The following is a 25,756-nucleotide window of genomic DNA, read 5'->3' as shown; positions in this document are numbered from 1 at the left end:
ACGGTGGCGGTAATGTCTTAGATTTTCCTATTTCATATTTCAAAAAAAGACAAACAGGTATTTTAAGGGAAAGGGATTTCTAGGGTTTTACAAATATATTTAAGATATTATGGCTATATGGCAGCTATATATTCCACCACCATCATATAGTACTCATCTATCAAGCATAATGTTTCATCTTGAATCTAATTCCAAATTTGTCACAAAGCAAGGCCGTTGATCACGATCGTGATCATCGTGTAAAGATGATCACCATCGGACCGTTGATTCCTTCCGCCTTTTCGGACATGATTGATCCGTCCGATACATCATACGGTTGTGATTTGTTTGAGAGGTCTAGGGAGTACTTAACTTGGTTAGAGAACAAAGTAGAGAAGTCAGTTATATACGCGTCATTTGGGAGCATGGCCGTAATAAAAAGAAAGCAATTTGGGGAAATATTACATGGGCTTGAATTAACGGGTCGGCCTTACTTGTGGGTGGTTAGGCCCATGACCCATAATAAGATTGTGGGGGATGAAGATGAGGTGGTTATAGACGATGTAGTTAAAAACGGGCTTGGGCCATTTGGTGGTAACCCGAACGAAAAAGGGTTGATTGTGGCTTGGTGCTCCCAAGTGGAAGTGCTAAGCCACCCTACAATAGGGTGTTTTGTGACACACTGTGGGTGGAACTCGATATTAGAAGGACTAGTCACGGGAGTACCAATGGTGGGGCTCCCGCAAATATCGGATCAACCTACCAACGCAAAGTTGGTGGAGGAGGTATGGCGAGTGGGAATCAGGGCAAAGAAGAATAACGAAGAGGGTACTATTGTGGACCGAGAAGAGGTCCAACGGTGTGTGGAGACCGTGATGGGAGATGAAGAGAATGGACAAGAGATAAGGAGAAACACAATGAAGTGGATGGAGTTGGCCCTAGAAGCAATTATGGAGGGGGGTTCTTCCAACCAAAATCTTCAATGTTTCTTAGAGGGCCTTCATAATAGACAACGACAAGAGGAAGTAATTCACCGTATTAAAGGGCCCTTTAAAGATAAAGAATTACTACTTGAGGAGAAGGTAATAGGAAATGGGGAACTTTTTCACATGCAAGAGAAGAATATTGATTCCCTCGGAGAGGAAAATCATAGGAAAGCTAAGGATAATCAACTTTTATGTAAAGAAAACATTGCTTGAAAGTTATGAATCATGGATTTAGGTATGTATTGATGTTTCTAATTAAGGGATTCAATTAAAGAATTAGGCTTTCATAGGAATCTAATTTTCCCAGTAGGAATAATATTTTTTTTTTTTTACTTTTAAATGCGTTTTAATATTAGTTTTTAGGCCACCATGAGATTATGGGTTTTGTCACAATGAAAAGAAAAAAAAACACTCACCGATAGATGATAATTGTGTTGATTATATTCACTTTGAGCAACCGATTTTAGTGAAATTAGTAGGGGTGGGACTTCGGTCTGGCGGTTCGGTTTGACCTCGGTTTGAGTCGGTTTTGGTTTGAAGCGGTTCGGATTGAAACGGTTTAGTTTAGCTGGCGGGTCGGTTTGGTTCGGTTTGGGTTAGTCACAGCTCGGTTTGGTTTCGGTTTATTTCTTTGCGGTTTAAATTCGGTTTGGGTCATAAGCGGGTCGGTTTATAAACGATTCGGATTATGTCGGTTCGGTTTGATACGGGTCGGTTAAGGGGGCGGGTTTACCCGGGTCAATGTCAGTTCGGTTTACAAACGGTTTGGATCAAGCCGGTTTGGTTTGAAATGGGTCGGTTTAGGGGCGGGTTTACCCGGGTCAATATCGGTTCGATTTATAAACGGTGCGAATCATGTCGGTTCAGTTTGAAATGGGCCGGTTTAGTGGAGGGTTTACACAGTTCAATTGGTTCGGTTTATGAACGGTTTGGATCATGTCGGTTCGGTTTATAAGCGGTTTGGGTCATGAATTCATGATTGTTTTAAAGATCGCGTCATGACCATGATTTAATGAGTTGATACTTATAATACGATAAATCGATAATTAAGAATGTACAAGTATTCAATTAGATTGATCAACAAGTGTTTTAAACTTTTAAGTTTTAATGATCAGATATGTAAATATGTTTATCGATTGTAGTACATACCAATAATTCAATGAGGCAATGATACTTATGATAGTATGATAATGATACCAACCGTACATTCGTACGATATGATATACATAATAATTAATCTATAATTACATATACATTAACAATATCGTATTGAATCAATTTCATTTCCAAACATTGCATTTCTTATAAATTATAACTTACACGAGATTAAATGGATTCGTTATTTAGTTTGTTACTTTATTTAGATTACTAACTCAAAAAACTTAATAAGTTAAATGGACGAAATCACGAAATCACTAATTAAAGTGGTGATGAAATCATTATGCAATACTAATGTACGAATAGTCAAATATAAAACGGTTAGATTGAATGCCCATGAAAAACAATGGTTAGATTTTCATTACTTTATTAGTTATTAGTATTACTTATTAAGTTATTATTAGTTTATTATATATATACTGATATACAGTCACAGACTCACAGATATATATAATATACATATAGAGATGTCAGATATTGATGTGCATTAACTCATTAAGTCATTAACTATGTCGTATTGAATCAATTTCAATTTTGAAACATTTGCGTTTCTTACAATTTATAACATATAAGTAATAAACTAATAATAATAATAATAGTAATAATAATAATAATAATAAATAATAATAATAATAGTACTAATAATAATAATTATAATAATATTATAATAATAGTAGTAGTAAACTAGTAATAATAATAATATTAACAAATAATTATACTAACAATAATAATAATAATAATAATCCCTCAAAATAATAATAATAATAAATAATTTAAAAAAACGGTCAAAAAGACTTAGAAAAGCACAAAGAAAAATCTAGACCGTTAGATCTAGATGAATATTCTGGAATCTACAAAAAAAAAAATGAACGGTTAGATGTTGAGATTGAATATGGACGGTTAGATCAACTGAACAAGTAAAACCTAAACCTAGAAAAAAAAAACCCACTCTATCAGTCATTCAGCCGTTTTACTCACTCATAGTTTCTCTCTCTAACTTCTCAGTTTCTCACTCTTTCGTTCTGAAATTCTCAAGAATCTCAAGCTCAACTTCTCAACTTTTAAAAATCCTAATTAGGGTTTTTGTTTTCGTTTCATTTGTGTTTTGGATCTACATTTCTGATTTCTCGCTTTACATTCTCGTTTTTTTGTTTTTTCAAATCTTCCTCTCCTTCAATTTGAAGGCTTCAAGCCGTCAAAAGTTCAAAACTCAAGGTAATTTTTTGTTAATTTTTGTTGTTTTCGTTTTGATTTTTTTCGTTTTTGTTTCGGTTTGTTTATTTAGGGTTTTTGTTTTCGTTTCATTTTTGTTTTGGATCTAAGTTCTGATTTCTGACTTTTCCATTCTCATTTTTTTTTCCAAATCTTCCTCTCCTTCAAGCCGTCAAACCTCAAGGTAATTATTTGTTGATTTTTGTTGTTTTCGTTTTGATTTTTTTCGTTTTCGTTTCGGTTTTTTACTTTTTTTATTTAGGATTTTTGTTTTCGTTTCATTTTTGTTTTGGATCCAAAGTTCTGATTTCTAACTTTTCCATTCTCGTTTTTTTTTTTCAAATCTTCCTCTCCTTCAAGCCATCAAACCTCAAGGTAATTTTTTTGTTAATTTTTTCGATTTTTTTCGTTTTCGTTTCGGTTTTTTTTTTATTTCAAGTTCTGATAATCTACATTCTTGATTTTTTTCTTTTGATCTCCAGTTCAGGCAGTTCTCCATCTTCAAATCTCCTTCAAGCCGTCAAAGGTAATTACTTTTTCCTTTTCGTTTTTTTTAATACAGTTTTTCTGTTTTTGTATTTGATTATTGTTGTTGTTCTTGCTTGAATATAGTCGAAATATGCCTAAAATCTGTTGTTGATTGTATTTTTGTTTTTTACAGGAAAATGGTAGATTTGTGCTGTTTTGTTGTTTATTATGCTCGATTTTATAAAGTGATAATGTGAATGATTGTACGCCTTATTGACTAGTACAGTAATATTCTAATGCTTATGCCACTTGTGTAACGCAATCTCATACATCTCCAATCTTATGTTACCTTTGAGGCTTTGAGTGTTATTGGATGATCATGAATATCAAGGAACAATGAAGATAATTTGGGTGGACTAGCATTATTACTGGAATGAAAATGATACAAATGATATATCTTGTAATTAAAATAAATAAGTAATCTAAAACGATATTAATAATGTCGTTGGCCTAGATCTAGGTGATATAAACCTTTGTATAAACCTAAGTCGTTTGATTAGATCTACATTTATTAACATTAATTGTATTTACTATTTAGCCATTTAGGTTGTAAATAATTCAATTTGAGTTAAGCAGTTTGTAATCGGATCAGTTTAAACAGGTTGCGATTCAAAAACAGTTCGATTTTAACGGTTTAACGGGTTATGGCAGTTCAGTTTAGACGGTTAGCGGATTATAACGGTTCGGTTTATACGTGCAGTTTAAACGGTTTCGGTTCATAAACGGGTCGGTTTAAACGGTTAGCAGGTTACAAATGGTTCGGTTTAAACGGTTTTTTTTTCGGTTTAAACGGTTTCGGTTTATAAACGGTTCGGGTCATTAACGGGTTTATAAACCATTCGGTTCGGTTTCGTTTCGGTTCGGATTTGCGCAGTTTGGTTTGTTATCGGTTTACGGTCCGTAACGGGTTGACATTGAGCGGTTCAATTCGGTTTCGGTTTGATATTGAACGGTTCAGTTCGGTTTTCGGTTTATATTTATCGGTTTATAAACGGATCGGTTCGTGATGGTTCGGTTCGGTAACGGGCGGTTTCACGGTTCGGTTTGAAAAGTCCCACCCCTAGAAATTAGTGATGTTTGTAACCAGTTTTATTGCAAGTGTACCTTGTGCCTAAATGCATGCAAAACTTTACAATTCTCTTTGGGAGACCAAACTACTTGTTAGATTTCTCGTTTTTGTGACTTATAAGTTGTAACTAAATGCTCCATTTTATTAGCTTGCCTCTATTCATAATTTAAGATATGAGAGGATCAAAAAGGCTCAAGTATATGATTTACATATGACTACATCCGTTTCATATTATTTGCAATAATTTAACGTAAAATGTGAATAGAAAGTGGCTAATCATTGCAAATAATATAAAACGGAGGTAGTAGATAGTTTTAGCTACTCAATTCATTTTTATATTACTCCGTAGTTTATATTGGTGATGATCAGGCTGTGTGTGTTTAATATTGAATGAATATTGATTAATATAATAATATCACAACATTGTAATGTTTTGAATCTTCATTTTATTAACTAAAATCCATCTATACGTTGGATAAGTTGTAAATAATTTTTTAATTTAATTTCTCACTTTTATGTTCTTTATTATTATCAAAGAATTTCTTTATTGCATACTTATGTTAGTTTTTACCCATTATTATTGATATTGGACTTATGTTACTCCATTCGCCCCCAGTTAAAAAGTCTTACTACGTATTTCTGTTAGAGGTGATCAAAAAATCGGGTCGGACCGGGCCTTAACATGATACTGCGTGCCCAAACCCGCAAAAAAGTAACGAGCTTTTTGGACTTTTTTCGGACTAGGTTAGGACTTTTAGCTAAAAATACGTTTTTAGGCTTGCCCAACCCGCCCTATTTTCGGGCCGGACTAGCGTGTCGGGCCAATGATTACCTCTAATTTCTCTTATGCATTATGTAAAATACAAAGTAATAATTAAGATTTGGTTTTTAGGGATAAGAATTTTTTTTTTTTTCTGATACATTGGGACTTATTTATATAACAACGAAAAGCATAAGTATCTTTCAAAAAAAAAAAAAAAAAAAAGCATAAGTAAAATATAATCTAGAAAAATCAATCCCTCAAGCTGCACTTTTAATTCCTGATTCTGAGACATTGAAAAGCTTCTTGGTGCATATATTCCCACAATTTATCAAATAGCCAACGCAATCCTTTCTGAAAAAAGTTGAGTATTACCAAATACAACAGTTTTGAATCTCTTTTCCAGGCTTGTTTTTAGCTTGGCAAAGCTATCAATTGTTCTAGTCTCTAACTTGTTCAAAAGATAGCCCACTTGTTTTTGACTCAACGCGTTTCTGGGTTCAAAATGCTGCTCGGTGGGCATACCATCAACTTCTTCACAGATTTTGAGCAAAACAGGACTTGACTTTCAAGCAAAGCATAGGCGAAGACTACAGTACGTTGTCGAACATCTTTTATTGGCACTCTGCTTTGCGGGAGTTCCCACAAGTGAGGACCAAAGTATGGAACCACATCTCAGGGTCTTCCCAGCTCAAGTACAATTTTGGTATGTTTCCAGGCTATCAAAGAATCCTGCTCTTGCAAGCTTGACATCTATAAGTGAGTTATACTCTATGTTAATCGGACACGGCTAATATCGCAAAGTGTCCGTGTCGACACGACACTTCACGGTCTCGGACACGGGATACATGTCCGATCCTTCACAATGCACTCGGACACTTCCATTAAGAGAGGAGAGGAAAAAAGAGAAGAAACATGAAAGAAAAACATATCTTGTTCGAAAACCACCATTAATATAGAGAAGAAGATTGCCATTTATTAGGAGAATTTACCGAGGAAAAAATTATAATAAAAAATATAGGGGCAGACATAATGAAAAATGTAAAGCTTTTGTATTTATAATTTATTTATATAAATTTAAGTGACATATTAACGTGTTCCCGTACCTGTATCCGAATATCGAACAGAGGCCCCGTGCTCTAATATTTTGGAACTTGCCGGATCGGACACTTGGACATGTGTCCGTGTCCGACACCCGTTCCCGAGCCCATGTAACATAGGTTATACTTGAATGATAACAATTTGACTGGTACCATACCAGCAAATTTAACAACCTTGCACGGTTCGAAGGGATTAAACTCTCAAACAATGATCTTAAGTTCTCGGTGATTACCCTCACGTATGGCAATAAGAATATCAGGCATTACACAAACAATAGCACTAAGATACTACTACCAACACCAGCTTCTAAACTTCTGAAGTGACCTAATAAAATGACAGTAGTACTATAATACTTCTTATAATATAATTAAAAAATAAAAAAGACTCAATACACAATCATCTAAGCTTAAAAATTTAACTGTAATAAATACAAGTAGAATGTATACAAAAAATTAAAAATACAAAATATGTCTTCACTGGAGAAGTTGAGTTAATTTGCCTCAAAAAAAAGTTGAGTTAATTTATTTGAATACATATAAGTATATATATTATTAGATATAAAGCAGGGCGGGATGGATAGGGGGTGGGTACATCTATTCCCGTCCCCATCACCCATGGCAGATATGGTATTTCTCCATCCACAGCCGGTTACCCACCAAACCTGGACCTATTTTGAGGCAGATCTCCTATTTGACCCACCCTACTACCATCCTACTCTCTGCCTTTTGATTAAATGCCTGTGAAGTTATCTTATTATTTTGCACCCATCGAACACAATTGAACATGTAGCTGAGGCCCTTGGTAGACTCTCCAATGTACTTTTGAGCGCCATACTATCTTCTTCAAGAAGATATCCCTGCCTTGTGATCAATTCCTCCAACACAAAAAGCATGTCTCAACAAAAACCGGATAACATTCACTTCCTGCTCCAACCCATAGCACGGATCAATCACAATTCTTTTAAGATGAGATCTGCAACATGAAGGAATCATTGCTAGAGTTGTTGTTAACTGTATAAAATACATACTACACATTGTTATTATATACTACCTCCTTTTGCAAATGAAATTTAATACTTTCAAAAATAAAAATTTTAAAAGTCATGAGGGGTCTTGTGCAAGATTCCAAATGAGACAATAAAAAAGAAACGGAGAGAGTATATAAATAATTAAATTAAAAAAAAAAAAATCAAGGAGCAAGACTAGAAATTTAAACAAACCTTGGTGCAAATGCCGCGCAAAATTAAATGCTGAACATTATTGAAGACTTTGATAAGGCTAAGCAATACTAGAAGATCTTCAACTTGACCTAATGTTGTTGGAACTTCGTCTATTATGTTATTTCCAAAGACTATTTCTGCTTTTACCAGCCGACTCATGTTTGTAATAGTGTTGTATTGGTAGATTATCATGATAATAAAAGTACTCCAAATTAGGAGTATCGATAAGCACAAAATCCGTGCTACTATATATTACATCATCAAGTTTAGATATATTCAAACGCAACCTCCGAAGAGAAGGCGAAGAAAGATGTATGTAGTTGACATGAGTAATCCAAGTTCCTACAAATATGAGTTCTTCAAGTAAAGGGAAGCTTGAAACTAACCTTGGCAGCAAGCCATCCTCGTTAATGAGAGCGGCATAGAGGTGTAGTAATTTCAAGTTTGGAAGACGAAAGGATGGCATAGTGGAAGCGTGATCAAGACCAAGGTTGACATCAAGTTTCAGCACCTCCAATGTTTCACACATGAATATAGCTGGTGGCAGCTCACCCGGTTCCCTCACATGAATTCGGAGATCAAGTTCCTTAAGGCCAATACGGGTTGTAGCAAAAGAGATCCATGCATTTATTTGCGTGGTCTTCAAGTCTGGGAAACAGCCTTTCTCACATCCATAACCTGAATTACAGGTGGTATCAAAGTATGTAATATATTTTTAACTTGATCCTCAATCAAATTAAACTTAGTAACCTAGTAGAAGAAAATACTCGTAAATTAATCAAAATTAAATCAACAAACTTTCATGACAGAAAAAAAGTTCATAATATCAACCAAATTTGACTCAATTATCAATTCAGGCTCCAAAAATTACATATAATTATTCTGGCTTGAGAATATAGATGTAGAGCGCGCATAGCAAAATTCATAATCATTCTGTATAGTCATTCATAACTTGAGAAATTATTAGCAATAGTTCAATACTTCATCTTATAAGAACCCTAAATTAACAATACTGAAAATTAAATTAACAGCAAACACTAGATTGTGAAAATTGATAGTCGATGATTAATAAGAATGGAGGAAAACATCTTACCTCAGAAGCTGATTCAATGGAGAACAGTAAGTTCAGAAGCTACTTCAATGGAGAATTCAAGTGCACGCTTCAATTGAGGAGAGAGAGCGAAAGCGCACATAAAGGTTCAAATAAGTGAAACGGACTTATGTGAAGGGGAGAGTGAAACGCACACTGATCAAATAATCAAGGAAATATACATAAGTGCAACGCACATAAGTCTCCTGCATTGATTTATAATTGCGGAGTAAGTAAATTTGTATACTTGAATGCACAAAAAATATATTGTTGTTAAAGGAAATTGAAACAAAAGGATTACTCCATAGATTCAATCCATAAAAAATATATAGTAGAGGTTAACTTAAATGTTCAACATAGACCATATAACTATATATTCATATCTACCACGTTAGATTTTAAATCTAAATTGCGGTTTCATTTCCACCACTTCAAATAACGACTTTGCCCTGTAATAACTTGTTTATCAAAGTGATTATCAGGGTGGCATTAGGTTGTATTATTAATTTATTACTCTCTCCGTCCTCTAATACAAAAGCCTCTTTTGGTTTTTATGTGGGAATTAAGAAAGTTGTAAATTCTTTAAAACTAATGATTAAAAAGTACATATGTGTATGTGGGGTTAGAGAGAGATAGAGAGAAAGAAAAAATAGCCGAAAATAATTGAAGAGATAGAGAGAGAAAGTGTTGAAAATTGATGTTAAAAGTACATAAAAGTAAAAGAAAAAAGATGACAACTCATCAAAAAGAAGATAATAATATAAAAAAATACAACCTTTAAATGGAAAAGCGTTGTATTTTGGTTTACCAAAAAAGGAAATGCGGCTTTGTATTAGAGGACGGAGGAAGTATCAAAGAGAGTGGCTACAGGCCAAAATCACAAACAAAATTAAAACCCAAAATAAATAGCCAGCAATTTTAAAAACCCAACGGTGAAAACTCGCGCCATTTTTCGGCAATGGTGGATTGAGTCATACTGATCAATCCCAAATCTTTACTTTTATCATACAAATATAATCTAATATTCATAAAAAATGGTGTTCTTTCCAATTTTTATGAAGAATTTATCTTCAAAATCAGCAATTTTAGGAGAGAGAAATAGAGTTGAAGAAACTTCAAAGATGAGAGGGGAACGTTAACCATGGCTGGAATATTCGGTTGAATTCTTACAGAAATTGAGTCCAACCAGCGAGAAACGTAGCCAATCAAACTTCCGAGGCTTCTGTCATTACAGAATTGAGTCCAACCATTACCCTGAAAAAAACGACGTATTGAGCTTTGCGATCGTCGATTCATTAAGTAAACAGAATCGTATTCTTCCATTGTATCAACTCCCACACCGTCAAGAAATGCTTGATCAAACCCCCTTTGCACAGGGTCAAGAAATTCACGAAGAAACATGTAGTAAAAGTTCATCGTAATCGAAGTTTTAATGACGAGATTTTCTACTTCAGTCTTCAATTGGTAATAATATGGGTCTGGTACCGGCGCCGCCATGACTGATATGAGGGGAGGAAGAGAGAGATGAGAGGGAAAGAGTGGGAATGACTGAATGAGAAGGAAAGCGTGGGAATGAGAGGGAAAGTCGAATTTTTGTATACTTTCTGAACTTGTCTTACAAGAGTGGGGTTTTAACGTTTTATAGCCTTAGCAATCTCAAAAACATGAAACTAGTTAATTGGGTGGACCTAAAGGTGAACATGGGCCGGGTAAATTAAGCTAGGGAATTACTTGGGCCAATTGACCAAATTGGTAATAAAAAATACCCTTAACGACAATCTGGTAAAAAAATCACTCCGACGACAATTTTGTCAAAAGACTTAAGAGTCGTGTTTTGCTTGCTAATCGGGGCCAGGGTAGACCCAACCCGATAACTCAACTCGAATTCAATTTGAACCAAACTTGATCAACCCAAACATTATACACTTATTTTGTCAAAAAAAAAAAAAAACATTATACGCTTATTTTGTAATGATATTAATTTCTACCTTTTTATAGTTTTTTTTTCTTTTACCATAATTCGAAATCTGACATTCTGACCCGAATTCAACCTTTTGACTTAGATTGTCATCTTGAAGATCGAGTTGACCTGTAAAATAGTTTGTGTGTACCAGTATTCAAAATTAATTCGGGCCAGGGGAAAAATGTTTAAAGTCGTTATATCTGAATAATTTTAGACCACAAACTGAGTGAAAAAGGCTCTTATACACTCACGTACTTCATATCATTTACAATACTAAACAACACATAATTACGGACTAGCTAAATTATATTATCATACCATGGAAACCAATTAAAAAAAATTATTATTAAGGCTCGAGAATGAGTAAGTAAAACTACTAGAGCTTGATATAATGGTTGAAGTTAGCCATTAGATAAACTATTAAGAAGGATCAAGTAATAAGGATAAAGTAGTCCAAGTACAAGCGTCCATTATTTCAAATCTAAATAAAAACAAAAGAGTTACAGTAAACTCACTAAACCCTCTATTGAATATAAAATAAATTTGGGAAAGCCAAAAAATGAACCTTAATCGTCAAGAGAAAACTCCAAAAAAACTACAAAACCCTATTTGCTAAATGCTAAGGAAGAAAACCGCGATGAATTAAACAAATTATAAATGTGATCTAACATTGTAACATATGGGTTGCTTTTCATATTGAAGGAGAAGAAAGTATGGAGTGTGATTGTGCTTCCGTAGAAAACGAGCAATATTCATATCAAGAATCATTTTGAAAGGATCAGGAAAAATTCCTTGGTCGTATGTAGTGTATCATGGGCATGTTCGACAACCAGCTTTAAAATACTTTGTAAATTATTAATGTGACATGAGATGTCTAAAATGGACCGAATTAAAAATGTTACTTATGACAAAGGTAATATAAGATATAATCTCTTTTTTCTTCGTGGTTTGAAAGTTTGAAACTACTTATCATTAACTAACTTACTAATACTAAGGGTAGGTAAATATCATACACTTATACATGGATATATGTCCACCAACTCTAGCTTGTTTCAATTTGTATGTCATCATATATTTTAACTTTAGAAATCATATTTATTGATTATTATAAGAACAATATTAACTTAAAAAGTTAAAGCCATTATAACATCTTCAATCCCATTTTTGTGTTTTGGTACTTTATTTCTCACACCTAAAGTTCCTCTTATTTAACAAAGATCAAATACATTGTAGTTGAACAGTTTCTAACTAGATAAACTTCCATCTTTTCCTTATATATAACCTAACATGCATCATATCATTATATGAGTCTCTTAGGATAGTTGATTGGAATCATATTAGTAGAACGTATATTGATCGATCATCGATGCCCCTTTCGAGGATTCAAGCTACAAGGATGACTAATAATCTTGCTGCTATTTTGTTCTTCTCAACTATCATTGCTATTTCAAGTGAGTTTTATTATATAGTTACCAAATTCTACATTTTATATGCTTATGTATGTTGCCTATAAACTTGTAAATTTTTAACTTGTTTATTTCATTTTTTGTAGGTGCTCAAACTTCTACACCTATAGACCGCATTGGTGTCAATTATGGGAAGCTAGGCAGCAATTTGCCTACACCATTTCACTCCATAGAGCTCATTAAGTCTATGAAGGCTAGCATGGTCAAGCTCTATGACGCGGATCCTGAGACCTTGAAATTACTAGTCGGAACTGATCTCCATGTATCAATCATGGTTCGCAATGAGGATATTGTTGCACTCGCGGCCAATGAGACCCTGGCTAACCAATGGGTTCATGAAAATGTCTTCGCGTACTACCCTACAACCATGATCCGGTACATCATGGTTGGAAATGAAGTCTATAGTAACCACAATATTGAACAATGGGATAGCCTAGTCTTAGTCATGCAACACATTAGGAACACGTTACATGCCCATGATATTCATAACATTAAGGTTGGTACACCCTTAGCCATGGACATTTTAGGCTCAACTTTCCCACCATCCAACGGAACATTTCGTATTGATACATTAACAACTATTGTACCTCTCTTACAGTTCCTTAATAGGACTGGTTCTTACTTTTTTCTCGACGTTTATCCCTACTTTCCTTGGTCATCCAATCCAGACACTATAGATTTAAATTTCACCTTATTTAAGGGAAACATTACCTATGTTGATCCTACAAGTAACTTAACCTATACTAATCTCCTAGACCAAATGTTAGACTCGGTGTATTTTGCTATGTCAAAACTAGGATTTTCAAACATACCAATATTTATAGCCGAAACCGGGTGGCCTAACCAAGGTGATCTTGACCAACCTGGTGCAAATGAGTATAATGCAGCAACCTACAACAGGAACCTTATAAAAAAAATTGTAGCAGACCCACCCATAGGCACACCGGCCCGACCCGGTACCATATTACCCACATTCTTATTCTCTTTGTTCAATGAGAACCTCAAGGATGGGCCGAAAACCGAGCGGTATTGGGGCCTTTTAAAGCCCGATGGCACACCCGTTTACCCGATCGATCTGACCGGAAACCAAACAGTTTTTGGGCCCTTAAAAGAGCCCACAAACAATCATGGCTACAAAGGTAAGTTATGGTGTGTGGTAGATAAATTGGCCAATACAACTCAACTTGGGCCTGCATTAAGGAACACTTGTAGCCTGTTAAATGGGACCTGTGAATCAGCTCTTGGGCCTGGAAAACATTGCTATGAGCCTGTTTCTGTTGTTTGGCATGCAAGCTATGCTTTTAATGCTTATTGGGCTAAGTTCAGAAATTGTGGCGAACCTTGTTACTTTGGTGGGCTGGCCTCTCTCACTACTCGTAACCCAAGTGAGTTTTCCGTATACTCGTACTCGTTTACATCGTGTGTATCCAATATATTCTGCCCAAAATATAAGTCAAACAGGAAAAACATTTAGAGACAGAAGAAATACTTTTTTTTTGGTTAAATATATTGACTTTTTAGCTTAATCCTTTTCCTCATGATAATTAATATTTACTTGTGCAGGTCATGGTACTTGTCATTTCCCAAGTGTTTTACTTTGAAGATCACCAGCTAGCAGCAAATGGAAATTAGGACATAATTCTTGTTTATTCAATTAAGCTTTGTAGTAATTTTAGGAGTATGGAAAATTTAAGAGTTGATCCATTGATTAATGCTTATGATTTTTTTTTCCCTTTTAGGTTTGGGGAGTAGTGGTGTTAAGATTAGGATCATTGATTGAAGGTAAAGTTAGCCAATGTAATACATGTCTACTTAAATTATACCTTACTTTTATGGTATAAAGTAACTCATACGATACCCTATGAAAACATGCAAGGCTGCATGGAATATTTAGCAATGTATTATCTATCCAATACTTATATACAATGTATATTGGATTCAAACCATAATTTAAAATTTTGAAGATATTATACTAAGTACAGTCAAATAAATTTACACTTCTCTTTCTTTTTCCATCAATGAATTATTTTACGGACATGTCAACATATTAAGGGAGGCGTATATTTTACTCCGTATTATAAGTTATTTTCAGATAACCGGAGTAAGTTATACTATCTTATACCCACAAATGAAATGAATAAACTTTCTCTTAATCCATTTTATCAATAGTCTTTTACTAGTTAATATTATCGTATATTTGTTTTAAACGTACAAAATTAAATATTCGTCACATTCAAATTACTTCTTACAAAATTAATTATGGCTAGATTTTCAAATTTACATTATTCCTTCTTTAAACAAATGGCAAAGAGAGGACGAGAAACAACTATTATAGTGGTACAATAACAATATCATGATTTTTTTTAAAAAAATTAGAGAGGTTGACACAATACCACAATTAAGTTTAAACTCAATAAGATGACACATCTTGTAAGATAAAAGTATTTGATAGGCCCCACAATGGATCCTAAGACCTAAATTCCTTTTAAGGCTTTTCTTTGCACATTAGGACAATTGAAGTAACAATTTTATACTCACCAACACGTACAAAGGTTACAAGTACCCTACACATATAACCAAACATCAGTGAATATTATGGAGAACGACGTATAGTTTCCTTAGGAAGTTGCAAGTGCTATGTACTTGACTAAAAATGACATTGTGGAATTGTGTGGGAGAAAAATATTATCCTTAGTTCATAAAAGAGCATGTCAATTATAAGTAAATATCAAAAAACTATCAAATTAACTTACGAAGATAATTAGTTTACAATTTTAAGTGTCATAGCGTGAACTGTGTGTCAAACATATTCACTAACACAATTACTTGACATCTAATTTTACCGCTTTATTAGCTATTGGTTGATAATATATTTCTAATTTCACAACCATTAATCATCAAAATAACTAATTTTGTTGAACATGTATTTACGAACTGTCATACTAGTAAAGATTGTAAACATTAACACCAAACTAAGCTTATTACATGATAGTAAGGAACTAAGGATTATACTTCCAATTTTTAAGTTGAGGGTTCATTTGAATCATTTTCTTAATTCCGAAGTACTAAGGAGTAAGGACGCGTGGTCACGTGCAGGTTCCAATTCGATAGGACAAATTTCAGGAATGCTCAAACTGTCCAGCATGTTCTTACACAAATTATCTTGAAATTTTCAAGAAATAGTCAGTCAGCAGTTGCACTCCCATCGTCAAAGTTTCCTTTGTCCTTTTCTTTCCCACCATCATCACTCTTCCATTATATTAGGCGTAACAACATCTTCACACTCTTTTACCTTATTTCTTTCTCTCTCTTCAAATTGCTTGTAAAATTTGTGACAAACCCACCAATTACAACATCATCATCTGCAATTTCAATGGCGTATACTACCTGTAACATGACCAACATCTCGTTGAATTCTGGGTTGATTTTAAACTCTTTTAATCATCGGAAAATTGCTCTTAATTTCTTTCCTTGTAATTCCAAATGGGTGTTCAACAATTTTACTCTTCGTTCTTGGACACAAAATGGGTCGTTTCGCCGTACGCTTGGTTGTGTTTGCTGTCACACTGCTCAGGTATATTAAATAGTTGATGATTTTGATAATTTTAGTCGTTGGTTATGTTCTTGGATTTTTAATTTGATTAATCATGTTTTTTGTTGGTTAGTTTGTTATGGAATTTCTTAGTTGTTTGGTAGAATTGAAATTAGGCTCTATTAGAATTCTGTTCAGATGATTTAATTCTTTGGTGTTCTTTTACCGTATATCCATTTAATGCATTTCTCGAAATGGTATTAAGTTGAGAATTTATGACAAAATCACGCGTATGTAGTATTCGGGGTTTGTCAAGCAACAGGGAATGATTGAATTGTTAAGGAAATTCGGGTGGGGAGAAGTACTGTGAAGGTTTGTGGTTGACCTTCTTTGCCGGTAAGTTGTGAACTCTAATACTATCACTTGAACTCGAATAAGGTCCTTGCGACTGCGAGCTTTGATAATTAATTGATAATGGAGTGTGAACTTAGGAAATTAGTGTGTAAGAGTAACAATAAGTGATTTGAATGAACTTTTGAAGGATCCCTTTGATGCTCAAAGTCTTAATTAGTGTAATGTGACAGATGGGTGTGTGTAATGTGAGATTATTTTCTCTATATTGGAATTACATAGCTTTTTAATCTCGTATCCTGAGATCAATCCTTGTGATTTTCTTGCTTGGCTTATCTGTAATGGGGAGACAGATAGATGATGATCTTTGCATTACTTGTAAAATTTTCCCTTAGATTGCCGTTCGCAATAGTGATGTTCAATTTACGGACTAGTATTTTTTTTTTTTTTTTTGATATTTAATTTATATGGGGGGTGGGGGGCATAGAAAAGTTTCTCATCATGTTATTGCCTGCTGCTACCTAGGATAAATGCTTGCATCCTGTTGTTGTCGGTTTGGAATGAAGAAGTTGAGGGCTATAACATTTAAACAGATGGTCATTTGTTTGACCCTCTTCCTACTTTGGTGCCCTTCATCCTCATCAGTTGCCTAGGTTAGATTGGACTTTTTCTTCCTTTTCAACTAGAAGGGTATATATTCTTCCGTGCCATGATAGTTTTCTTTCATGAGGGATGTCTAATTTGGTACCATTAGCCCTCAATATGTAAGTTAATAAATAAAATTTGAGCAGACATTTTAAGATCAGTGATTTTCTGCTACTGACAGGCAGACATCTTGCTGTCACTTGCATGAGAAGCTGCTGACCTATTTGGTTCTAAAAATTTCTGTCACAGACAGAGGAGTTGCAAAATAGGAGGTGTGCACCTTTACTTGAACATGAGATATTATACAATAAGGTACTGTTGGGCTCTAGCGACTGGAAAGCAGTTCCTGATATTTGGAGAACAGCTGCAGAAAAGTATGCTGATCGTATTGCATTGATAGATCCATACCATGAACCTCCTTTAGAGTTGACTTATAAGCAGGTAAATTCTTAGCTGTATACATTTATACTCTTTTTAACAATATTTTTATTTTTTTTAAAAAGTCTAATTCTCTTTTCATCCACAAATTTATTATACGACAATTAGACAGTCATCTTGTGAATTCTTTATACTAGCGTTGTGATTTGTAGGGGGGTAGGTTTTTTTAGTGTATTTGAACTTCTGAGGTCTTGGTTAGAGGCTTTGCTCTTCTTGTATTGTTTAACTCTTATTGGTTTGCTTGTCCTAATCACAGCTTGAGCAAGAGATTTTAGATTTCTCTGAAGGCTTAAGAGTTGTCGGTGTAAAGCCAGATGAAAAGGTTGCCCTTTTTGCTGATAATTCATGTCGGTGGTTAATTGCTGACCAAGGTATGTTGTCATCATCCATCGTTGTTCTTTGCTGAGTCTCTGGTTTACAGCTTGTGATCTGTTCTTATAGCTTATACTTACAGTTGCATGATATCCTGTGGCTAAATTCTTTCAAGGATAGCCTTGAATTTCTAATTTCATATACGTCAAATGAGATGGATAAAATAAGTTGGTCTTCACAAGGAATTGAAGTACCACTTTATGGAGAAAAGATTCAAATTTCCAAGTCTATCTACTGATTTTACTCCCTCCATCCCAATATCCCATAGTCTTTGCATGATATCTTGGGTGGTTGTGATGATCTCTCTCTCTCTCTCTCTCCCCCCCCCCCCCCCTTCTCCTTGTTTTTTCTATACCTCATGCCTGCCTCTGCTAATTGATAAAATAATGGGACTGTTTACATGCTCATGTTAATAATCACTCTTGCTTACCCACGGAATATTGTATCATCTTTGGTGCAGGAATTATGGCAACAGGAGCTATTAATGTCGTGAGGGGCTCAAGGTCATCCACAGAAGAACTGTTGCAAATATACAAACATTCTGAAAGGTTAACACAAAATAAATTTCCGAATTAAAGTTATGGGGTTCAGTTTCTTCTAGTTTACATAGTTTTCACATAATTATCTAAAAGCTGTCATCTGCCTTACTTCATTCTGTGAATAAAGATTTTAGACTTTAAAGGTTCCTGAGGTTTCCTCTGCACAAGTGCACAGTACAAAATATCAAATTAATGAGGGGTATAAACTAGTGGAAAATTTAGGAATATATTGAACTCTTCCTATTGACTACCGTTGATGGTTGAACAGTTTGTTTTGTGGAGGGGAAGGTTGAGACAAAATTTTCACAAGTTGTTGCTTAATTGACAGCAGATTCTTGCTAAGTTTGTATAAAGTGTTTTATGCTCCATGTATCTCTCCATGAAGTTTCTCCTTTTCTTGCTCCTGCATTTCTTCCTAGGTAATGTCTGGTATCTTGATAAACTATACATTTCTCTGCAGCTCTGCACTCCTTGTGGATAATCCTCAGTTGTTTGATAGAATGGCGGACTTGTTCGTTGCCGGGGCAACAATGAAATTTGTGATTTTGCTTTGGGGAGAGAAAGCAGACTTGAATTTTGGAGAGTCTGATAGACTTTTAGTTTACAACTATAATGAGATCATAGCAATGGGAAAAGAAAGTCGGAGACATCTGGCTGATTCTTATGATGCTAGTAAGGCGGGATTCTCTCACATAATCATAAATACTTTTGCATATTAGAAAGGGGGAAAAAAGGGGGGGGGGGGGGTAGTGACTGGAAGGTTTTCTTGTTATGTGCTTGTTCTCCTTGGAACAATAAATTCTATACTAATAATTGAGTTTATGTTTTAAGTCTAGTTAGAGCAAAACAAAATTGTTGAATCAAAACCATCGGCTAAAGTGAGGAAATGTTAGTGCTTAAATTCCAGGTTGCTAAAGCTAATTGGGTTCTATTAAAACCTTAACAAATTCAAGGATGCACCATAAAAATGCTTCTGTTAATTTTTATGTGTTGACATTTGTTAAAAGAAGGTGGATTTAACATTCTGTGTCTCTATCCTAAGAAATTATTCAACTAACAAATTCAAAGTGCACCTAGTTCCATTTTCAATATCTCAGAATGAAGTCCCATCCTCTTTGAGTAGCATCCCTAGCCTTAAAATGAGAACTTTGTTGATGGCAGTTCTCAATGATGACTTGTGCTTCTTATCTGCCTTAATGGATCATTCCCTTATCTTTCAAAGCAGCTTTGTCTCATTAGTCAGATACCTTGCTTCTGTAGTTCTGTGCTTTTTTCCTTCTTCCTCTTCTGTTTGTGCACGTGTTCTAGACACAGACCAAATGAAACTATGAAAGGGACGTAGAGGATTTCAAACACTTTATTTGACTCTGTAGACATATTGGAATGAATTTTCTTAGCATTATTAGTTCAAAATTGCACCTGGCATACTGCAAATGCTTTTTTCAATGTTTTTTTTGATGAATGACCAGCAAGCAAGATTCATGATTCAAATGATTTCAGGAAAACTATTCACTTATGAGCCCATATGCTCCAATGACGTTGCCACACTGATGTATACTAGTGGTACCACAGGCAACCCAAAGGGTGTAATGATTACACACCAGAATCTTCTGCATCAGGTATAATCCCTGCACCCCTGCACCCCTTCTCCCAAATCCCTTCCGTTCTTTTGTTTTCTCCTCATTGGAGGTCAGATTCTGGCACTTGGAATCTGCTATACAAATTGCAGTTGCTCTTCAAGTCCCAACGATTGCTTTCTACTCCACTTGATGCTATATGTTTATATTCGTTAATATGAATGAAGCATATTGTGACAATTGGAATTGTTCTGTGCGATGTTAATCACCTATCTAGTTTCATCTGAAATTGTTGCTTAACAAGTGACAACAATATTTGGTTTAATCTTGCCATTGCAAGTCTACTTTGGTCAATATGGTGCACCTATATCCAAACCAGACTAATTTAAAGGGTTGTATCTGGAGTTATAACCAGTCACATTAAGCAATTACAAGTTGGCTTGCATATTCAGGTGAATGCATCACCAGACAATAGTTTTATGTCTTTTATTTTTATTATGATTTTATGTTATGTATTGCCTTGTTACTAGTCTCTACTGTTTAGGTTTTTAAGAATAGATTGCGTATAACTTGACCTTCACAAACCTCACCTTAGAGTAGCTGAATTTATGCGTATATCAACGACCCCCACACCCCACCCCACGCAAATTCAAGAAAAACCTATGGTCATACTGAGCATTGAGAGATTTACAATTGTTTTACCTGTTATTTTAGATCAAGAGTTTGTGGGATATTGCACCTGTTCAAGCTGGAGATAAATTTTTGAGCATGCTGCCTCCCTGGCATGCTTATGAACGGGCAGCAGAGTATTTCATCTTCTCACGTGGGGGAGAGCAAATGTACACAACTGTGAAAAATTTGAAGGTATACAAATGGATTATATCCAATTCTGACTTGCTCTGCCAGTTTGGCAATAATTTAACATATTCGAAGTATTCCTTTCCTTTCCACTATGAAACTTTTGTTCTTCTTGTGACAACAGGAGGATTTGAAAAAATATCAACCTGAGTACCTGATTTCTGTTCCATTAGTGTATGAAACACTCTACGGGTTAGTTATCTTACAGAATACCGATTATTCACGTTGATTGATCTGCTTTTGACGTGCATGCAAAATATACCATTATCCATACGGCATCTTTGTGATTAAATAGATTCTGTAGCTTCTATTTCTGGCGCATACCGCATATGACTCTATTCTGAGCTTGTGTGGCATAAAAGCCTTCTGCAGTGTAAGTCTTGTATCTGGCTGCTATTTTAGCTGTGTTTCTAATTACATTGGTTAGTTTGGTAAATAAGGTGACATTCTACCCACTCTAATTATTCTATAGAAAATAGAGATTATTATTTATTGGTTAGTTGCTAATCTAAAAATTTTGGAGTTGCTTTCAACAGATTTTACTCCTTGGTCTGCCAAACAATAGACATAGAGAGATGATGAAAGCTTGTACAATGATTAAGTCCTGCTAATGATAATATTATTTATAATTAGAGCTTTCCTGAGCATTGCAGCAGTTGGCCCTTTCAGTTTTTTTATGATGCTATCAAATGGCAAGTAAAAAAGATTGAATATCAAAACCTAATGATGATGATATGTATACATTTGAGAATTGTTGAAATTTTGGGGTATACAAAGATTAAAATCTAATTTTTTTCTTCTGCTGAATAAGTTGCCTATCTATTATTTATTATTTGCAATACTATATCTAGGGTTCTCTCTGCGTATCCTTCAAATCCTTGCAATCTTCTTGCAGTGCAATTCAGAAGCAGATTTCTGCAAACTCTGTTGTTCGTAAAATCATTGCTCTTGCACTCATAAAGATTAGTTTGATATACATGGAGCTTAAGAGGATTTATGAGGTTTGTAATTTGAGCATTTGCTGCTGTATTATACCTTATGTTTATATCTTGTGCAGCTGTGCATGTAAATCATATTTACAGGGACATCATTTGATTTTAATAGTCTGCATCAACCATTAGATCATACATTAGCAATGAAACAGGGCCTATTTGCTGGACTAAGGAACTAAATAGCATTAATATGCATATAGGCATATAGCCCGATCTTAAATAATGATCTTCAGAGTTTGAAACTTACAACTTACAAGAATGAAAAGTTTTATTAATCAATTAAAATTTTCAGTTCTGTGTTAGTAACAGTTAATTATACATTGATTTTTGAAACCTTTTGATGTAGGGCAAATATCTAACTAAGAAGCAACAGTCTTTCCTCACTGCATTTGTTGACTGGCTGTGGGCAAGAGTGGCTGCAACGATTTTGTGGCCAATTCATAATTTGGCTAAGATACTATTGTATCGTAAAATCAAATCTGCTATTGGGATATCAAAGGTATTTTTCTCTTCTGCTTTTCTTCTATTGTTTTATATATATACCGGTTTCCTTATTTTTCTTTGGCTGTTAAACCTTGAGTAGTGTACTCCATAGTTTTTTTTTTCCTCCATCTTACGACATGCTGAAGAATTCATCATTTCAAATCATTCTCAGAAAACTTCAATTGACGCACGCAAGTAATAGGCCAAAACAGCTGCTTTTAAATGAATTTGATTTCTTCTGTTTTAGAAAAATATTTCAAGTAGTATACTTTGCAAATGAAGTTCTGAGGTGAATCTTCTTTTGTTTCTTTGAACTGTGCAGGCGGGCATTAGTGGAGGTGGTAGTCTACCTATGTATGTTGACAAGTTTTTTGAGGTAACATACTCGCTGTTTATAGCTTTGTAGATCCCGGATTATATACTGTTATATACTTATATCAAGACTTTGCTACATTTGCAGGCAATCGGAATCATAGTGCAGAATGGGTATGGTCTTACTGAAGCTTCTCCTGTGGTCGCTGCTAGAAGACCGGCCTATAATGTTTGTAGCTCAATTTATATTCTCTCTTCATTAAGTTTACTTTTATTATCTCCCTTGCAGTAATTCCACACTTGATACATCTTAATTGTGTATTCTCTTGGGTTTGTTTTACTTTTGAAGGTATTAGGATCAGTTGGTCATCCTCTTAAGCATACAGAAATTAAAGTTGTAGATGCTGATACTAATGAAGTGCTATCTCCTGGTTCAAAAGGCATTGTCAAAGTTAGGGGGCCGCAGGTGATGAAAGGCTATTTCAAGGTATAAATTGTGTTACATACTATAACTATTAGTGAAGTTTGGTCTTCATATTTTTGATAAAAGTAATATGAAATCACATCTGTTTGACATTTTCTTATTTCCTCACAAAAGAGAAGTATGGTGTAAGTGGGGGAAGGACCTTAAATTTCGCAAACAAAATTTCAGGGGCTTCTTCTTAGGCAGGTCAAAAGTTCATCCATGATTGTAAGAGAGTGAAAGTGCTGATTTCTATGTTGTAGTTGTATGTACCTTCACCCTGAGTTGCATCAGCTGAATCACTAAGTCACTAGCATATTACAAAGTACATTCATGCTACATTTCTCAGATGTCAGGAGTTGTATTTATACTAAATTATTATTATTTTATTATAATTTCCAAGTCTCTGTCAAGTAGGAAACATAACAAGCTATTTGGTTTTAAAACTATGACCTATGTCTAGGCTTGGAAAGTTTTAGAATGTGTGTTTATGCTAAATTAACATGATACCTTCTTCTTGACAATGCTATATTCTTATGTAGGGCCTTTAAGAGTAATGAAAATCCGGCATGTTGCTTGATGTTTTCCCCTCGGAGACTCATTGCTACTGCTCCTATAAATTGATCACAGCACATAAGGGAATTTGGTTAATGTTCCTATGACATCTTTGCAGAATCCATCTACTACGAGGCAAGTTATGGATGATGATGGTTGGCTGACCACTGGGGATTTAGGCTGGATAGCACCTTCTCATTCAGCAGGGAGAAGTCGGCTTTGTGGAGGTGTTCTTGTTCTTGAAGGACGAGCTAAAGATACTATAGTTCTCTCGACAGGTGACTTAAGTCGATTTTCACTATCATGTAATATGCATTACTTTAAATTGTATGACCAGCATGATTCATTGGACAAAAATGCTATTATATGCCTGAAAGATGCTTTTACTCCAGTTTGAGCTGTCAACAGTGAAATGAGTGCAAGAACATTGTGATAAAAAGCTGTGTTTCCTGACCCATTTGCCACTTAATTATGATGCCCAGAACTCAACTTTTGTTTTGTTTGTAATTGATTTCTTTCTTAATGCAATTAGAAAGTTCCTTCTATCAGATTCTCTCCCTGTTAACTATGATTTTCATGTGCTCCCAATTCTATATGTAGTCGTAAACTTCTATCTGTATTTTGATGCTGATATTTATGTTGATTAGGTGAAAATGTTGAGCCTTCAGAGATTGAAGAAACTGCCATGAGAAGTAGTCTAATTGAACAAATTGTTGTCGTTGGCCAGGTTGGCCTTTCTCTACATTTGCTGAGGCCACTATCCCTTTTCTGCTGTTCTTTGTTGGTTTTGGTTTACTAAATGCTATAGCTGGTTTCCATTTTAGGATCAGCGACGCCTTGGAGCTATTATTGTTCCGAACAAAGAAGAGGTTTTACAGGCAGCAAAGAAATTGTCTCTTATTGATGCAGATGCTAGTGAACTAGGGAAAGAAAGGTTAACTAGCCTTTTACGGGAGGAGCTGAGGAAATGGTCAGTTTTGTATTCATAAATTTAACCTATGACTCTCTTTTCATTTTTGTTCTTAGCAATTTTCTTCCACGTCACAGGACTTCAAAATGCTCATTTCAAGTTGGTCCAATTCTAATTGTGGATGAGCCCTTCACGGTATGTGAATTTTAGCATCATAGAATTATAATATTGGTAATACGGTCACGTTCAATGCCTTTTTACTTTATTGTATTGCAGATCGAGAGCGGTCTACTGACCCCAACCTTAAAGATACGAAGAGATGTAGTTGCAGATAGATATAGAGATCAAATATCAAATTTATACAAGTGAACATACGAAAGAGACACGCTCATATAGGTTAGCTGTGATTCAGAGGTGGTTCAGAGGTGTAGCAATTGATCGTACAGCCATATTGTTCTCTTCTTTACAACATTCTTTGCCTATTCTGGGGCTGAAGCCTGAAAAGTTTGTTAATACAAGTAGAAAATAATTGTAAAGGTGTTAAACCAATGCATCTTGTAAATGACAAAGCTGGCACTTTTGCCCTCATGTAAATGTTAATGATGTATTACTTTGGCAATTAACCGTTAATATGTCAGTGGCTCGCTGTGGCAAATTATCGTTTAGTTTAGTTACCTGATGATCAAGATTTTAACGAGCTTTATTGTTTACAAACTTACAACTATTACAATGTTTATAAACTTCCTAGAATATAATTGGTGAGATTTGACCCTTAGACTCATGCCTAGAAGTCGGAGAACTAGCCAACTAGTCTAGCCTCCTATCTCATCAAGCAAGATTTCATTGGTAATATCAAATTCAAGCAAATCCAGAAATTTTTGGGCCACGGTGTGGGCAGGCATGCCCCAAAATCCGTCCTAGACCATGAGGTCTATAACAATGTTTAATAAGAAATACAGAGTATATAAATATAGATAAAAATAATAGTCAAAATTAAAATATTTCCTCCGTATTTTAATAAGTGTTACACTTACTAAATGCGGTTGTATTTTAATAAGTGTTACACTTTCATTTTTGACAAAAAACTACATTTAAATATACGGATATTTCACCAAAAACCACTGAGTTATTGCAAAATTCACCATATACCACACAAAATTTTCTAATTCACCATATAACACTGAGTTGATGTACATTA

At 34.7% G+C, this 25,756-nt stretch overlaps 3 protein-coding genes across 3 annotated transcripts; all 3 read left to right on the top strand.

Moving 5' to 3' along the window:
• The first annotated feature begins 245 nt into the window (after positions 1–245).
• Positions 246–1,178, top strand: LOC110711582 (crocetin glucosyltransferase, chloroplastic-like). Its single transcript, XM_021889991.1, has one exon. It carries the CDS (start codon positions 246–248, stop codon positions 1,176–1,178), a length of 933 nt encoding a protein of 310 aa, XP_021745683.1.
• An 11,195-nt stretch (positions 1,179–12,373) lies between these two features.
• On the top strand, positions 12,374–14,522 carry LOC110711694 (probable glucan endo-1,3-beta-glucosidase A6). Its single transcript, XM_021890110.1, has 3 exons — positions 12,374–12,516; positions 12,618–13,916; positions 14,095–14,522. Exons 1-3 carry the CDS (start codon positions 12,432–12,434, stop codon positions 14,130–14,132), a joined length of 1,422 nt encoding a protein of 473 aa, XP_021745802.1. The 5' UTR covers positions 12,374–12,431; the 3' UTR covers positions 14,133–14,522.
• A 1,189-nt stretch (positions 14,523–15,711) lies between these two features.
• On the top strand, positions 15,712–25,223 carry LOC110711631 (probable acyl-activating enzyme 16, chloroplastic). The gene is made up of 18 exons (XM_021890048.1): positions 15,712–16,105; positions 17,309–17,500; positions 17,754–17,868; positions 18,330–18,417; positions 18,869–19,080; positions 19,909–20,027; positions 20,700–20,849; positions 20,968–21,035; positions 21,739–21,844; positions 22,182–22,334; positions 22,641–22,694; positions 22,779–22,859; positions 22,980–23,117; positions 23,767–23,926; positions 24,296–24,375; positions 24,473–24,618; positions 24,696–24,753; positions 24,835–25,223. The coding sequence occupies exons 1-18, from the start codon at positions 15,905–15,907 to the stop codon at positions 24,925–24,927; spliced, it is 2,214 nt and encodes a 737-aa protein (XP_021745740.1). The 5' UTR covers positions 15,712–15,904; the 3' UTR covers positions 24,928–25,223.
• The last annotated feature ends 533 nt before the right edge of the window (positions 25,224–25,756 follow it).

This window comes from Chenopodium quinoa, unplaced genomic scaffold (genome assembly GCF_001683475.1).
Source record: "Chenopodium quinoa cultivar QQ74 unplaced genomic scaffold, ASM168347v1, whole genome shotgun sequence".
Classification (NCBI taxonomy): domain Eukaryota; kingdom Viridiplantae; phylum Streptophyta; class Magnoliopsida; order Caryophyllales; family Amaranthaceae; genus Chenopodium; species Chenopodium quinoa.
This window is presented reverse-complemented; position numbering and strand designations above follow the sequence as displayed.